Source organism: Onychomys torridus, chromosome X, assembly GCF_903995425.1.
Source record: "Onychomys torridus chromosome X, mOncTor1.1, whole genome shotgun sequence".
Taxonomy (NCBI): Eukaryota; Metazoa; Chordata; class Mammalia; order Rodentia; family Cricetidae; genus Onychomys; species Onychomys torridus.
In genome coordinates, this window is record NC_050466.1 from 112,336,568 (window position 1) to 112,354,429 (window position 17,862).

Below are 17,862 nucleotides of genomic sequence, written 5' to 3' on the forward strand. Positions count from 1 at the left end.
TAGTATCTCCTGACTCAGCCTTCTTGTTCCCAGAATTCTCTTCTCTGCCTGTCCCAAACTACTGGCCAATCAGCATTTTATTTATACAGAGTGATATCCACAGCAGATTACTTTATCTGGAAGACCAAACTATAAGTAATTAGTATGGTGAACATGTTGATATTTTCCTTTTATTCAGCCTTTTCCTTGAACTGCTTACATGGTTGCAGCAAGGTGATATAGCACAAAAGCTGTGATGAGATAATGTTTTTTTAGAAATAACCACATATACACTGAAAATTAAACCAGAGTCAAGTTGCTATCTGATAAATGTATTTAATGACTTTAAAAGATTGATTTACAACATGGTAGTAACAAGTGACTATTTGGGAATTAAATGCTTTAGATTGATTCAATTAATTAACATGCTAATGCGAGACTATATTTTTTATACTTTAATAGCTACATTTGATTTTGAAATAGAGTGATACTCAGATATCTTTCAATAGATTTAGGCTACGTATAATATTTTATATTAAATTTTCTTTTCTGTAGTTCATTCAACTGAATATAAATATATTATCTGTCAACTACAAAATTAATAAGGTGACTTAACAATGTTTATGTTGTGAGTTAAGGATGAGCAGCTAATATTAATCCTGATACTTGGAATGTAAGTTTAAGTAGCCCTATCAATAATACTTTTGGCTATTTATATCAGTGTTCTTTTCAGGCTCTGAGTACCAGCTAGTATAATTTTCCTTTAAAGGGGCTGAGGAGAATGGTGTATTATACGCAATAGTCTTGTCACTCAGTTCTTTGACAAATTGTTGGTCTGGGAATATAACATGGATTTAGAGTGTTACCTACCATGTTTAAGGCCCTGATTCCCATTCCTGGCATTTAAAAAGGGGGTAAGGGGAAGCACTTACACATAATTTTTATATTTGTAATTAAAACTGCTTTTTTTAAAAAAAATTGGCATTCAAGGCATTAGATATCAATATTGCTTAGATGAGAAGATTATTAAAACACTTTGTTTGAAAATGTCACAATGTGATTTATATATTCTATGTTTTATTTTACTTTCAAGATTAAAAAAAAAAACAAAAAACCTTGATACCTGTTGAAAGTGGTATCTTCTGTTTGTTTTATAGGGTGGCCTAAAAAACAGCAAGCATGAATGTACCCTGTCTTCACAAGAATATGTTCATGAATTGCGATCGGGTATTTCAGATGAGAAACTTCTCAACTGTCTGGAATCTCTGAGGGTTTCCTTAACCAGCAATCCTGTGAGGTAGGCATTTCTTATCATTTTGATAGGATTCATACATTTTGCATTGTATATAGTTATTTGGTGTAATCAGATATGTTACTTTAACCTCAAGATTTTTCTGTTCAGAAATATATTATCATCTAATATAAGAGCAATATCTGATTGTCAGGTTCTAAATGTTTGAAAACATATGCTAAGCTAATTTGATATGTAATAATGTATGATTTAAAAATATAGATAATTGTTGAATATTTATCTCCTTTTTGAGAATGATTTAAATCTGGAAGATAAATATTGACATTTGCATGTTAGTCTATTTGTATACCCACATAATTATTATTATTTATCTACAAAACACATTAATGACATTGACTTAAAATTTTATTCCTTTTATACTTGTAATTATATATAAAGATGTACATAATTTCATATTATATTTAAGGTTCACATGGACTACCCATACATTTTTGTAATTCTGAGATAGCCAAAACTATTTTTACCAATAAAGAAATGAAGACTATTAATAAACTCCTTACTATTTTATTCATTCATTTAACTACCTTCAGATGTTTATTAAGAGGCAGGTCCTTGATAGGAATGGATTTGAATAATAATTCTTTATTGGTAGTAACAAGCCTTAAAATTAGTAATACCCCAAATAATACTTTATGAAGAAAAATATATTTCAATATAATATTATAGTATTCTGGGATCTACATACTAAAATATCACCATCTTGAGTTCAGAATTTAATAAAATAGAGTATATAAAGAAACTATGTACTTTTATTTGTGTTTTCCCTGTATTTATCAGGCTGAGATCTAGTTCATAAATCACTGAAAATAATTTGCATCTCAGTCATTCAACTGGAATTAAGTATAAATTCCCGTATATTGTTTATTTATAGTCATACTATACTTGGCAAAATTTAAAAGTTATTGTTTCATAATGAGGACAATATTAAGCTGTGGCTTGGTTTGCGTTATGGAAATCTTGAAGTGGTTGCTTTCTGGCCATTTCTAAAATATTATTCTTTTAAGTTTTGGTAATCTCATTCAAAGGTTTGATATTTTTTTAATTTTATACCCTCTCATTTTTAGGCCAGACTAGCCTGGAACTCATATCATCACTCAGGCTGCCCTTGAAAGTGTGGTAATCCTCCTGCCATGGCCTCCTCAGTGCTAAGCCACCATACCTAGCATGGATATGACTTACCTGAGAATAGAAACCACAATGTACTCCTGATATCAGTATCAGCTGCAGTGCCCTTCCTAGTGAGATCTGAACTTGGTTTATACAGCAGAACTGCATTAGGGGAGGTTTTGACCACATGCATGGTTACCAGGTGTCTGGCATGGTCTGCACTTGGCTGCACTGGAAGGAGATCTTTTGCTCCATCCCTTGGAATTCCTTTAAAAGCCCTTTAGTAGAGACAGAAGGGGCTGGTGGGTTTTGACCAGGCACTCCCAAGGCTATCCTGCGTTTCTGTCTTTATTCTCATCGTCTAGGTATCTCTTTCTATCTAATATTCCCTACTTCTCCCTGTAAAAGTGAGGGCTGGTCCCCCACACTTCCATTTTAAACACTTGTAGTCACAAACATTTCCCACTGAACAGTCTGATGGAAGAAATGAATATAAATTAGTTATGGTGACACGTCTGTGTTTTCAGCCATGGCTGATTGAGTCTGTAGAGATTGCTTCAAGTTTCAAGTCAGCCTAGATATGAAACTCATTAAACTAAGGCATTGAAACAACAACAGTAACAAACACCTAAAATTCATGGAAGCCCTGGTATTCACCACTGGAGTTATGGCTTAGTGGTTAACAGTGCTTGCTGCTCTTCATAAGGGCAGTGTTTCGGTTCCTAGCACCTGTGTATGCTGTATGGCTTGTAACCGCCAGTAACTCCAATCTTCAAGGGATCTGACACCCATTTTGGCCTCTGTGGTCATGGGCACACATCTACAACAGACATACATACACAAACATAAAAATACAAAAGGACACCCCCCCACACACACACAAATTGTGACATTCAATAATGGAGAGACTAGTACACATTTTCCCTGGTCTAAATGCATCTTTATAAAGATACTAGTCAGCACTTGATATTATATACTGTTTTTGTTTTTTTGTTTGTAAAGAATATATTTCTATTTAGAAAAATTTTTTTGAGGCCAAGTCTCCCTGTATAGCTTAGCCCAGCCTATCCTGGAACTGTGAAAACCATGTGGGCTTCAAGCTCTTGGAGATCTTCCAGTCTCAAATCTTGCCAGTGTACGAATTACAATTGCTGGGCAGTTGACACACTTCCCATGTTTAAAATTCTGCATAGCAACAAAAAGCACTCAAAAGAGGGCTTTGTAATCTCGCGAGAATCTGGGAGCATGAGCAGCAACTGCCTCTTTTGATAGCTGATTGGCTGCTCGGTAAGTGTGAGGTTGGTTGTGAGGTTGGCATTCTACTATAGCTCCAGAGGTGGTTGGAGGTGTCATTTTCCCCAGAGTCCAGAGACTGCCAGTGAGCTTCTGTGGAGAAGTCACTCCGAGAGTCCAACACTGCTCTGGTTATTGAGCCATCAAACCTTACCTAGTCCTCAAAAGATGATGAGTAAGGGTGGGTTTGGGAGCAATGACAGCTTTTCTGGTGGTGATGGCGCTAGTGAAGCTAGTGGCAGCTATGAGCAAGCCAGAACTCAGGACGTGGGGCTTCCCTCAACCATGATGAGCCTGGCATTCACAGCATTGTGCCTTGCTTCATAAACCAGTTGCTCATTGCCGTTGAGGTTAATAAGGTGTTTAAGATCAGGGGGTTTGCAATTCACCGAGTCTCCATCGTGGCAATGATCATGGACACCAAGAAAGCTTTGCAGTACATCATGTACAAGATTGATGATATGACCTCAAAGGGCATTGAGGTCAGGCAGCCCGTCTCGAGAGAGAGCCAAGTAACCTGTGATTCCGCTGCCAGTTGGAGTGTATGCAAAAGTGCTTGGTGTCCTTAAGTCCTTGGATGGAACCACACTCCTTGGGATTCTGAGCATCTGCATCTTAGAAGATATAAATGAGCTGTCCACACACACCCTGGAAGTCGTCAGTGTCCATATGAAGCTGGATCAAAGCCATGAAGGCATGACCCCCAGGAGGCAGCTCTTGACACAGGCCAGAGCCCCAGTATCAGCTGCCAGGGTTTCTAAGTATTCTGGTCTTAATTTCATCCATAAGGAGGTGCTGTTTCTGATTCACTAGGAAGGGAAGGCTGTCACCGAGCTGCGAAGAGAGCTCCTTGGAGTTACTGAAGAAGCTATCACTCAAGCCATCGAGGATCTGATTATGACAGGACACATCTCTCCCACCATGGATTGCCAACACCTTAAAATTGTTGGCTGAGACAAAGAATTGAGTACAGTTTCTGAAGATGTTTTTGTTCTGTTGTTTTGACTTCTAGGAAATACCATTTATTTTGAAAGACAATAAAAAGTAAAAACAAAAAACAAAAAACAAAAACAACCAAAAAACCCAAAAACTAAAACTTAGCGAAGTTCTCAGCTGGCATCTGTTAATAATGTGCTATTTCTAGCTCTGTTGAACTTCTTCTGAAGGTATTTGAAGAGTGTTGGACCCAAAGACTGGACTTTAGTACAGTTTCTTTCCAAAATAGTAGAAATACCCTAGGATGGATTTGTAATAGAAAAAAAAATTATGTCCAAATTAGAATTACTTTTCCTGTTTCAATTAATTTTAGTAATGTTTCCTAAATATGATACAAGAAATACAGCTTTATTGAAAATAAGTTATGGTTTCAGATATTCAGATCAATTTTTTGAGTAATTTTTTAACATTGATTTATTTACTTAAAAAATAAGATTTTGCTACATATTTAAGCAATTCACTCGCTTTGAGTCATCTTCAAATATTTTCTTTAAAGTTGTAAAAGTTTAATGGTTTTGCATTTTCCATTAAATTACAGTGGATGCTAGATTGTGTTTGTCATGCTGGTGTATGATCAACACTATTATATGTCTTACTTGATGCAAAACATGTTGTTTTGCTTAGAGTTAAACAGTTATAGAAACACAAGACTTAGTGACTTGAGCAGAAATTAACTAATTATTCCATTAAAGTTTTGCAAAAAATTTTGTTTCCTATGTGCTTTCCCCTCAAGTTTACTAGAAAATATTTTTAGTTTAATGTTCTTAAGGGTTATCAGCATTTATTATAAAGTATAAATATTTTTTTTAATTTCTAACACCAAACATCATTTTACTAGTAGTAATTCATTTTAGTGTAGGTTATATTAAATGTGAGAGGCTTTTAAGTCCTTGATAATTAAGGCCTCTATTTCACACACAATAAAAATGGTGTATTTCAAATTGCTTGTTTGATTGTGTGTGTTTAATTATATTCAGATAGGTAGAAAGGAATATTGATTATATTCAGTCATTAAAAGTGGACATAAAGCCCATAAAATCCTTTAGCTTTTTAGCAGTCAGTAATCTGTGTTAAAAAAAAAAAATCAGAAAGTGCTGGTCTTTCATGGTCAGTCCGCAAAGTAATTACTGAAAAGTCTTGCATAAGATCTTATGAGTCAGTATTTCCTCCCCTCCAAAGCAAATGAAGTATAAATGGCCATTTAAAATTTTTAATTTTTATTTTTTTTACTTTTTAAAAGAATATTTATTTTATGCACTTGAGTGTTTTTCATGAATGTATGTATGTGCACCTGGTTCATGCCTGGTGCCCTTGGAGATTAGTAAAGGGCATCATATTTCTGGCTGGAGTGACAGATGTTCGTGAACTACCATGTGGGTGCTGGAAACTGAACTCAGACTCTCTGTAAGAATAGTGTTTTTAACTGCTGAATCATCTCTCCAGCTCCTATAAATGGTATTTTAAAAATAATTTTGTATAGTTTAAATCCCCCAATAGTGATGCTGATAATATCAGTCAGATCAGGCCAAATTAATAATTCCAGCTTTAATCTGAGCAAAACATTCCCTAGCTGTCCCAGAAAGGAGGAGAAGCCACATGGGGGAACTGCAAGGGGAAGTCTGTGGGCCAGATCTTAAGTACATTCCAGGAGGGGTGGAGCCGCTGCTTGGTGGGATTTCGGGGACAGGGTCTTGTAGTTGGAGTTTTCTATAAGCTTCCAATTTGTGAAAATAACTAAAGGAAATCTTAAGCAGTAAAAAAAAAAAAAAAAAAAAAAAAAAAATTGTAGTTGGAGTTTTCTCCAGTCCTGCTTGGGCCCACAGCCACACCCAAGTAAACACACAGAGACTTACATTACTTATAAACTGTCTGGCTGTGGCAGGCTTCTTGCTATCTAGTTTTTATATCTTAAATCAACCCATTTCTATTAACCTATAAGTTGCCACGTGGTTTGTGGCATGCTGGTACTTTACATCTTGCTTTTCATGGCCACAGTGACTGACAGCATCTCTTGACTCAGCTTTCTATTTCCTAGCATTCTCCTCTTTGCTTATCCTGCCTATACTATACTTCCTGCCTGGCTACTAGCCAATCAGCATTTTATTTATCAATCAATCAGAACAACATATTCATAGCATACAGAAAGACATACCCAGAAGGGTCTGGAGTGGGCAGCTCTAGGAAAGATTCCCAACATCCCAACCTTTTTGGGTATATATGGATGCAGGTTCAAGTCTGGGTCCTTCCACCTGGCAAGGGATGACATGGGGAAGGGGAAATCGGGAGTCAGTGGGATCATGCACAGTGGGAGGTGTGGATGAAGAAGCATTTGGTTATTTGCCGTCCTGGAGACCCCAGGAACTTGTTTCTTGAGGAGGCAGAGAAGGCAAGTTGCTAGGAGAAGAAATAGATGATGATGATGATGATGATGATGATGATGATGATGATGATGATAATGATGATGATGATGATTGGCTAGCCATGGAAAAAGTAATGGAACAGAGATATGCACTAATTGTACAGAAGAGGCAAGGGCGAATGAGCTAGAGGAAAGAGTAGATATGTCTTGATTCTGGAGAGGTGGTACCAATACTGATGTTCAAGGAGGTTGAAGGGATCATATATTCAGAAATACCTGACTCACCACATCTGCTGTTTCCCTAGATGTGGGAAATGGTTCTATCTGTGCTGTAAAATTGCCAGCAACTGTTGGAGATAATGAGGCTTTTCATGAGTAAGCATGTGGTTGAAATCAAACTGTCAGTACTCACCCCACTGGTATCCTCAGAGCTGGTGCAAGGGTTGGCTGGTGTATCTGTAGGGCTCCCTGCAGGTTGTTCTGGGCATGAGGAGAGGAGTAGACCTCTGTAGGAACCTTCAGATGTCTCTAAAACAACTGGAACAGATTTACATCTTGTCACAGCAAAAGGCTATGGCTTTGGGTTAAAAGGTGTGAACATTTTCATAGGTCCTGGTTTCAGCCTGATGTAACACACCTTTACATCTATAACCAGAGGAAATTCACTGAACAGAAGTGGTTGAGTGAATGAAGGAGGAGGAAGGAGGAGGATGAAAGAGGGAGGCTGAGAGACAAGGGAGGAACAGAGTTGAACATGCATGCAAGCTTACATACCCTTTCTAATGCTAATCTGTCTCTAAAAGCTGGAACCAGTAAAATCCACAGAAATTTAAGGACTCCTGAAAACTGGTTATGTCAATGTTTGAACTTTTAATAAGAAATTTTGCTAATGAACTTATGAGCTCCCAAGCTGCTTATAGCTTTGGGATTGGGAGAGAGCTGTTAAACTGTCAAATCTATCAGTACCCTGGTCCTGAAACACCATCAGATCTCAGAAGGATAAGTAAATGAATGAAGTGAGACAGATTTTCAGCTACCTAGGCAATCATAGGTTTCTCCAATGGGGTCATTGGGGGACAGAAGTCCCAGAGGCAGTACCTGTCTTCAGCTGCCAAGCCCAGATGACAAGTCAGACATTCCTGTGTGGTAGGAATTTGGGGACAGTGACCAATCCTGATTTGGCAATGTGGGGCAATCCATCTCCCAGTGTCCTGTTGTCCAGTCTGGGCAAGGTCTTGTCCTAGTTTAAAGTGGAAAGCAGTTCTTGCTGTGTTGCTAGCTTTGCCATATTTAAAGCAAGATTCCATGTTCCTTGGAGGAGGTATAGGATGCTGCTAGGGGCTGGCATGTCTCTATTTTTATTAAAATGCCATATTCTCAGATACATGAAGCATTTGAGGATCAGGGTATAATTATCTGTTAGGTATATCTTAATTAGACAAATGTTGTTTAATGAGCTAATTCTGGACATACAGTTTTCCCAGTTAGTTGTAGCCTATCAGTGTTGGTGAAAGCAAGAAAATTAGAAGGAATATTTCAGTATCTAGTGTTCAGCTGTGGTCCTAAGATATATTCATAAGGAACAACCAAGTCTTAACATTTTGCAAACAATTAATTGTTTTTAAAATAATAATAAAGGAATATTCTTCTGCTATAAAATCTGGCTGTTCAGCAAGATACATCCCTATACATGAATGTGTGGAGGTGTAGCTTTATATCTCAGCAAACCAACATTGTTTTAAACCTTAACTTTCATAAACTTTGTTTTTATTACAGGACAGAAATTATCATACAGAAAAATATATTGGAGACCTAAGTCTTCTTGGTGGGGCCAGTTCACATGGTCACCCTCACTAAAGATGTTGGTGAAGTCATATATCTCTCTTTAACCTTAGCCAAAATAGTGGCTGCCCACATGTTGTAAGATATTGGCAGACAATGTGGTGTTTCCCAGAGCAATTTTAATCTGCAGTTACAAGTTTTAAAGATTTTAAACCCTACCCAATTTTTTAGCTATTTTTCTTTATAATAAGGTAGAACAGAGTAGCAGAGTGGGCTGCCCAGGATCGGGAGGGAAGTAAACAGCCATATGGTGGACATGAAGCAGCCAGTGTTTCCAGCTTTTGTTTAGATGCTGTAACAAATAGAAGGATGAAACATTTACAAAACAAGCATAGACAGGGACAAGCAAGGATAGCTGAGGAGCAGGAACTGGGTGGGGGTGGGGGTTGGGGTGGGGGTGTATTGGGGGGGTGGAGGAGCAGATATGCTGACAGAGAGCGAAAGCAGGAGATGAGGACAGGCCAAGAAACAGGGAGAAGGTGGGTTAGGAATGTAATGCTCATAAACCTGATTGTATGTGTGTGTAGGGGGCTCAATTACAGTGTGAGGCAGACCCTATTTGGATAAATTTCATAGAAATTGGGGATCCAATTTAACCCACAAGCAACCATTCACAAGTCTTTGCTGGGACCCAAAGTCTAAGGGATGTGACCATTACATTAGGCTTTTGAGTTCTGCAGAGGAAGATCCAAGGCCTGGATTCCCAGCATCCTAGGCATCCAGGGAGGATCAATTTGAGTGGGAACAGGTCAGGGTGCTCCAGGTGTGGTCTCATCTTGGCAAGGGTACTCCAAAATCAGGGGTTGGGGGGGTGTCCTGGACTCCTAAAGGCAGTAACTTTGGAAGGGGAACTCACCGGGCCTAGAGCCAATCTAGTCTGGCAGAGAACATGAGTATATAGTGGAATGGTTTTCCCAAGTGGCCAGCTCATCTCCACCTGGTCAACACACCAGCTAAAAGGTTTAAATCTCCCAGGAAAGCCGCCAATGTAAAAGTCAGATCAGGCAAAATTATTAATTCTAATTTTATTTTGAGCAAAACATTCCCGGTAGTCCCAGGAAGGAGGAGAAGCATCAAGGGGGAACCACAAGGGAAAGTCTGTAGGCCAGACTTTAAGTACCCTCCCTGGGTGGAGCCTATGCTTGGTGGGCCTTCTCAGGGGTGGGGTACGGAGAATGCAGCTCCAGGGACAATCCCCAACAAATATTTTTGTTCTTTGATAAATCTATCTAATGTATTTTAATCATACTCGAAGGGACCTCAAAATTGTCACAAGACACCCCAAGACCAAGTTCTCAGCACAAAAGAGATTTGTGCTCCTCAGAGGGATAAAAGGGCAGGGAATAATAAAGACAGGAGATACAGTACAAGGAAGAAGGCAAAATGAACAAGGGGAGTGGAAAGGATATTTGCCCAAGAGGGACAAAGAACTGCCTCTGGATAAAGAAGAGACAGACATGACCCATAGGCAAATGGCAGTTTTTAAATGGCAAAGAGGAAACCATATGTTAGGATGAGTTGATTAATTTTGATTAGGCATGTTAATTAGGTGAGACAATGTGGTGCTTTTGATTGCTGGACTGAAATACTTTGTTAGCTGGACCTTGATAATCAGCCTTAGGAGGAGAAAGTGCTCAAATAAGGGAAAGGACCTTGGTAGCTGGCTAGCTTTAGGAATGTAAACTAATGCTTTAGCAAGGTAGAGGGAATTCAGAGAAAAGTAAAGGACAAAACCTGTAGGTGACATTTTGCTATGCTTGTGCCAGCTAGAGCCCTTCCATATTCCTTTCTCATCTCTTTGTAGATACCCCTTGGGAAAAAATAAATAAAAAAGAAAGGACATAACTGCTCCTAGGTATTGTGGAGGAGAATGTTTATTGTAGACATGTAGGAGAGGGTAGTCAGAGGCAGGGATATTTGGGAAAGTCCAGAGTGGACAGAACCAGACTGCACTGGGCTACTTAGGGAGAGGGGGAGGGCCAGGCAGAGAGGAGAGAGAGGAACCAGGAGCAGCAGCCAGAAGGCCAAAGGTACAAAAGGGGCTGGTAAGCAAAATGTCTTGATTATATAGGGAAGATCTTGGGGAAGGACAGTCCAGTCCTTGGTCTGTAAAGTTTAGGGTAGGGGCGGGGTATGCCAACCATACTCTGTAACAAGTAGGGACAGAGGGATACTAGTAGAATATGAACCTCATGGACAGGCTACTTTGTACCTTAGCTATTTGTTCTGGGTTGAAACTTAACAACCTCTGCCAATATACTAATGGTTAGCAGAGTAAATCTATTGTTTAACAGACATTTTTTTTTAAATAATTCAGTTATTTTGGTTAAAGAAAAAACCCAGAATTTTCCATGTGTAACAAAGCTAACTGAAAATCAGAAGGACTCTTATAAGCTCTTGCTCCAATACCTGGAAATGAGAACTGAGCCTTCCAAGGAATTGATTGGCGCAGTAGAGGGACTGCTCTTGTGGAGTGGGTATAGCTGCCTGCTTACCCTCAATCACTCCTGCTACATAGTTTCTTAGGTAGCTTCCATATTCTACCTGACATGATTGGCACTATAATTCCTGGGAGTGGGGTCATTACATTAAGGAATGACACAGGAAGCTGAGTGTCTTACTCGTAATTAAGAATCATGTTCAACCTCTTTCTATTGCAACCATGATTTCATTTTTCTTGTAGTGAATTAGAAGGAAATGAAGTCATTCTGTAGGTTAATTTTACTTATGGTCCTCTATGCTTTCATGAGGAAGTTGTGTGTGAGTTTGGCATACTCTGTGCTAATGGGGTTGTCCACAGTGCTTTTGATGGGAATCTCTTGGCTGATCTCTGAGATGGTGCTCTGTACTCCTTTCTGGCCAGACACCTCTTCTGTATATCCTTCATCTCTGCCATCTTGGAGCAATCCAGCAGCTCCATATTTCTTACACTCCCTACCAGGAATTTTTGAAAAATATAATCTTTAATACAGAAGGAATTTTGGATTAGTTCTTTCTAAAACCATTGCCTTTTCTAGTGGAAACCATACTGTAGGTAAGGCATTTTGAGGACATGCCTTCCTTATATTCATGGTACTGAGAGAAATGATGTAGAAGATAAAATATTACCTTGTTATAGCACCTAATATAAATGCAGATACCTGGAGTTAAGGATGTGCTATTTATGGCTGTAACTATAAGTCACTGTTGTAATTATTGGTGCTAATTCAACTGGCTAGCTAGTGGATGGGTCAGAAGGCTTTAACTTTTTTTCTACTCTGCTAGTGTTACCTCCAGAAGCATGGCTCCCCCACAATTCGACGTTCACCCTAAAGTCCTTTTCATCTTGGAAGCTAACCTTATTTTGTGTCTGGGAACTAATGCTTTAATATGTACCCTTCAATAAGGTAGATAGGCAATGTTTCTTCTATATTCTTAGGGCCTCTGCCTTCCCATCTGTATTCTTTGGAGGTCTTTTAGGTATTTATAGTTAATCCCATACTGCATATTCCTCTGAGTAGAATCATATGCTTTAGTGGGATTCTATTGTAGGAAAGGAATAATGGAAGATTATTTAAGTACCAGTAACTACAATATTAGTAGAAATAACAACTATATTGTAATTCCTGGATTGCTTTATCCTTGTTTTTTTTATTACATGTTAGGTATAACATTTAAAAATTTCATTTTCAACTGTGCACCCAATTTCATTTAGAGTGGTAATGATTTGACCAGTGCTCCTTTTCCTTAGTGGCCTATTTGTGAGCCATACCTTCAGGGATATGATACTTACTTTGAGTATATATCCTTAACTATTTTTGGAAAAGACATTTATGTATGAGAAACCTGAAAAATAGAGTGGATTTTTAAAAAAAAAATTTTTAATAATAAGCATCCCTTTATTTGCTGACTGCCACTAGTGGGTGAGTATAATTCACTTATAATCTATCCCCTGTGGCTCATAAACATATGAAATGTATGTGTATATACTTATTGAAGTTAGCCTATGTTAAATATGAATAAGTTTGAAAATGTTTTCAAATAAAATCTGTTCCTACAATTTTCTTGGTTCATAAATTTATTAAATCTTCCTATGAAATTTAAAATACTTGAATATAATTGGTAAGTGTAACTCATTTTTTATAGTAGTTTTCTAAATATTTTATAGCAAGAAATCAGATAAGATATTTCATTCATCAAACCTTCAGTGAACACCTACAATATGCACTTTAATGTTCATTAACTTTCATTTAAACTTACATTAAATTGATTTCTGAAGTACTTAAATAATAGCAGGTAACTTTTGACATGTATAGAATACTTTCTTTTTTTTAAATTTGTTTTTTTTTTTTTTTTTTTGAGGCAGGGTTTCTCTGTGTAGCTTTGAGCCTTTCCTGGAACTCGGTTTGGAGATCAGGCTGACCTCGAACTCACAGAGATCTGCCTGCCTCTGCCTCCCGAGTACTGGGATCAAAAGCGTGCACCACCACTGCCTGGCATGGAGTACTTTCTATCTTGTAGATACTTACTGTTTTGTGAGAGAGATAGAGACTTTTGTGTTTAGCTATAGTTTTCTTTCTAGATGCTCAAATTTCCTGTATAAAATGGTACCTTATTTTCATGTAATCTTGCATCTTCCGTCATCTATTACTTATTTTTGTTTTATTTATTCATTTATTTTCTGTTTATGAATGTTTTGCCTACATGCATGTATGTGATTCATCACTTGAATGCCTGGTACCCACAAAGGTGAGAAGAGGACGTCAGATTCCCTGAAATTGGAGTTACAGATAGCTCTGAACTACTATGTGGTGCTGGGAACTGAACCCAGGTTCTCTGTGTGAGCAACAAGTATTCTTTACCTTTGTACTATCTTCCCAACCTATTTTTCCTCATAATTAAATTACTTATGCTACTTAAAAATGGATGTTTTTGTAAATAGTTGCTATACATTTTTTTGTTTATGGACTTATGACAAGAAAAGAAACATTTGTACATGTTTGATACAGATACATTTTTGTTCTTGAATGTTTTCTGTCTGTAGTTGAATTCATGGATGCAGATCATATGGATAAAGGGGTTTAACAATATGTGTATCCATATAAATATATGTCAAGGTATTTGTGTGTGTTTATATATCTAATGGTTAAGTTTACATCTCTAAGTCAGACCTCAGTCTTTAAATTCAGATTTGTATGGAAATGTCTTCTTGAATGCTATATAAGTATCTTTAAAATATTAAAAATTATAAGAAACACACAGGTATCTACTCTCCTGCAGACAATGGTATAAGAACTTTTAAGATATGCGTACAACCCCAAGGTGTCATGAATATTGATTCCATTTTATAGATAAGGACATTCAGGTCCAGAAGGGAATTTATTCCATTTTAGTTTATCCACCTAGTAAATGTCACTGCTAATAGTCTAGGCCTTTTGTCTTTAAATCTTGGATGCTTAACTTTAGGTCCTCAAGATGAGGACTGTCTTTCTTGGGCCAGTGAGATGACACAGCAAGTAAAGGCACCTTCCGCCAGGCCTGGTGACTAGAGTTTCACCAGTCAGGACCCATTTGGCAAAAGGTGGGAGCTCCTATAAGTCACCTCTGACTTTCACACACATGTTATCACTCATGTGTGCACATGTGCACACAGAGAGACATAAAATATGATTGGAATCTTTCAAAAATAGCCTGCATGTACATGTCCTGGTGCTTATATTCAAGGTAAAGTTCAACCTGTAGGAATTGGTTCTCTCCTTCTACTATGTGGGTGCTGGAAATTGAACTTGGATTGTCAGGCTTGGTGGCAAGTTATTTTAGCCAATGATCCATCTTGTTGGTTCTACACTAAGTTATTTTTTAAACTATATGTATTTTAATTTTGTGTTTGTCTGAGCACACGTGTGCAGGTCCCCATAGAGGTCAGAGTGTTTGGTTCCCCTGGATCTGGAGTTACAAGCAGTTGTGAGCCAACTGATGTGGGTGCTGGGAACCAAAGTCATGTCTTCTACAAGAGCAGTATGTGCTAGTAACTGCTGAACCATCTCAAGCCTTACACTGTATATTTTGACCTTTATTTCTTTCATTATAGTTTATCTGAATTCTGACTACAGCAAGATGGTGCAATGGGCAACAATGCTTGCTATGAAAGACTGGCAAGCTGAGTTTGATCCCTGTAACCCCTATAAAGGTGGAAAGAAAGAGCCAGTTCCACTAAGCTGTCCTGTGACTACTTCGTGTGTGTTTTAGCTTGCATGCCTACCCTACTCCCACATACACACACAAGTTGTAGTCGTTCACTTTTTTTTTTTTTTGGTTTTTCGAGACAGGGTTTCTTGGTGTAGCTTTGTGCCTTTCCTGGAACTCACTTGGTAGCCCAGGCTTGCCTCAAACTCACCGAGATCCACCTGCCTCTGCCTCCCGAGTGCTGGGATTAAAGGCGTGCACCACCACCGCCTGGCTAGTGGTGCACATTTTTAATAATTGTACTTAAGAAGCAGAGGCAGGCATGTTTCTGTGAGTTGGAGATCAGCTTGCTTTACATAGTGAATTCCAGGCTATCCAGATCTACATATTGAGATTCTTTTTCAAGAACAAAATGAAACACAGAAACAAAAGTAAATGAATTTGTAACCCAAAAAGATATAACAAAAAGGAAAAAATAATTTTCTGACTTGAATAAGTAAAGATGCGACTTTTCATCTAAAAAGCAAAACAGAGAAAATGAAAAAAAATGATACTCGTCTATTATGTTATTGTAGAGAACCTAAGTCATATGACTCAGATTAATTTTTGGTGATGTTCTCACAGTAAATTTGGGATATATATATTTCCACTGATTACAAAAACGTCTGAAATTTTACATCTCTAAGCCTTATGTATATATACATACATATGCAGCTCTTCTTCTTCCTTGGGATCCTTGGCTGCATTGGTACAGGAAGGTGGAGGGAACAGAAGTGGGGAACAAGGTTCCCACAGCTGTGGGTATGATTGAGACATTCCTCTGTGAGACATACCTTGGTGAATCAGTTCAACTTTATTCCAGAGTGTAAGGAATATATAGGATTGGGGAGGCTGGGGACAAACCCAATTTACATCAAGTGGCACTGTCCTATCAGAAGGCTTAGGATGTGGCAGTGGGTCCTGCAGCAGAGCTCCTAGCACTAGTCTTCTAGCAGGGATCTGTGCCAAGGGTCAAGGTCAAGATAACTCAGATATCTGGTTTAGACCCAGGGATATTCTTCAGATGAAAGGGGTAGGGGCAAGAAGTTTTGTTGGGGAGGTAGGGAGTTTCCATGTCTCTGAGCTTTGGGGAAAACCTGCCAGGCCATGAGAGACTGCAACCTTGACCAGCCAGCACTGAATGTCTAACTATTTCTGATGACGTATGTAGTTCCATATAATGAAATTTTGGCCTTTTATCTGCTTCTGCTGAATTTGGATATAATACTTCTGGCAATTCAAATCTCATATATTTATTTCAATTTCACATTACATAGTCAATTATTAAAAAAAATCTCTTTTTAACATTAATTATTACATTTTTAAAGAAATACTTTAAAGTGGAATAGTTCAATAAATAGCACTTAATATTATATGTGGTGTGTTTTGACATGTCACACAGGCATCCTACAAAAGAATTTTCAGAAGTTCCTTAAATCCCCCTTTACCTTGTAAAGTATTCTTATATAGAAATTATAATATTAAGATAAGTCAGACAGTGTACTCAGTCTCAATCTTTACTGTGTAAGAAATAAAAAGACAGGGTTTCATAAAGTTGTTTTAGCTGTACTTGAACTAACGAGCTTAGGCAGTAACTAGCCAGGCAGAACTTGTGATTGTTTTATAGGCCTGCACTGTGTGGTCAAGGAGATCAGACATTTTTTTTAACTCACACAGAGTTCAGAACTTGATATTTGCTGTTGAAAGGATGTTAACTGTTCTTTGTTTTATTTTGGTTCTGGATTTTAATTGTTCTTGTTTGTTTGCTCTTATCTGAAGTTTAGGCAGTGTCTTACTCAGTTTAAAAGACATTTGATAAGAAGTATAACTGTAGTTTGGGAGTGAGCTTTGTAATCAATGATAGGCAAAACATAGAAACAGAAAACAAAACAAAATATTAGGGAAAGGAGCATGTTTGGTATGTTAATGAATAACAAGGACTAGTAGGAAGCAGATAAATAGAACTTTGTTTTTCTCTGAGTGAGATGGAATACTTTGGGGGGATTTTGAAGAGAGGAATGGTTTGGCCTAACTTACATTTTTATTTGATAACCCTGGTTAGAAAAATTGAGACATGGTTGGCCATTGTAAAAAGAAGTCTAGTGTCTTAGTTAGGGTTTCTATTGCTATAAAGAGACACCATGACCATGACAAAGGAAAACAAATAATTGGGGTGACTTATAATTTCAGAGGTTTGGTCCATTATCATCATGGTTGGACATGATGGCATGCAGGCAGACATGGTGCTGGAGAAGGATCTAAGAATTCAATATTTTGATCCATGGGCAACAGGATAGGAGCTGAGTGCAACATTGGGTGTAGTTTGAGTATAGGAGACTTCAAAGTCCACCCCCATGGTGACACACTTCCTCCAACAGGGCCACACCTACTCCAACAAAGCCATGACTCCTAATAATGCCACTTTCTGTGAGTTTGTGGGGACCAATTACATTCAGACTACCACATCTATGAATAGCCGGATTGCTGAGATGGTAGGTCTTTCGTCATGCTAAAATAGTACCAGAACCGAGTTAGGTTTTCATGAATCTCTCTTAACTCAGTTCTAGCAATTTACAGCAATCCCCCCAAACTTCAAGTATCGACATTGACTCTTCAGTTATCAGTTTATTTGTGTTAGCTACATGATCTTTATATTGTCTGGTTCAGATTTCTAATAGGGAATTACTAGTAGAAGGAAAAATGTATATTCCAGTTGAGGCCTCAGGAAATGTAGATAGAACCTCTATATTTTAAATCTTCCATCTTGGAA

General features: G+C 37.9%; 1 protein-coding gene across 4 annotated transcripts in view; it reads left to right on the forward strand.

Moving 5' to 3' along the window:
• Positions 1-17,862, forward strand: part of Diaph2 (diaphanous related formin 2) — a 747,093-nt gene that overhangs the window by 169,526 nt on the left and 559,705 nt on the right. For all 4 annotated transcript variants that reach the window (XM_036175402.1, XM_036175403.1, XM_036175404.1 and 1 more), the window contains one exon: positions 1,137-1,276. In XM_036175402.1, the coding sequence (XP_036031295.1) occupies positions 1,137-1,276 (140 nt within the window). The remainder of the gene's footprint in view (positions 1-1,136; positions 1,277-17,862) is intronic.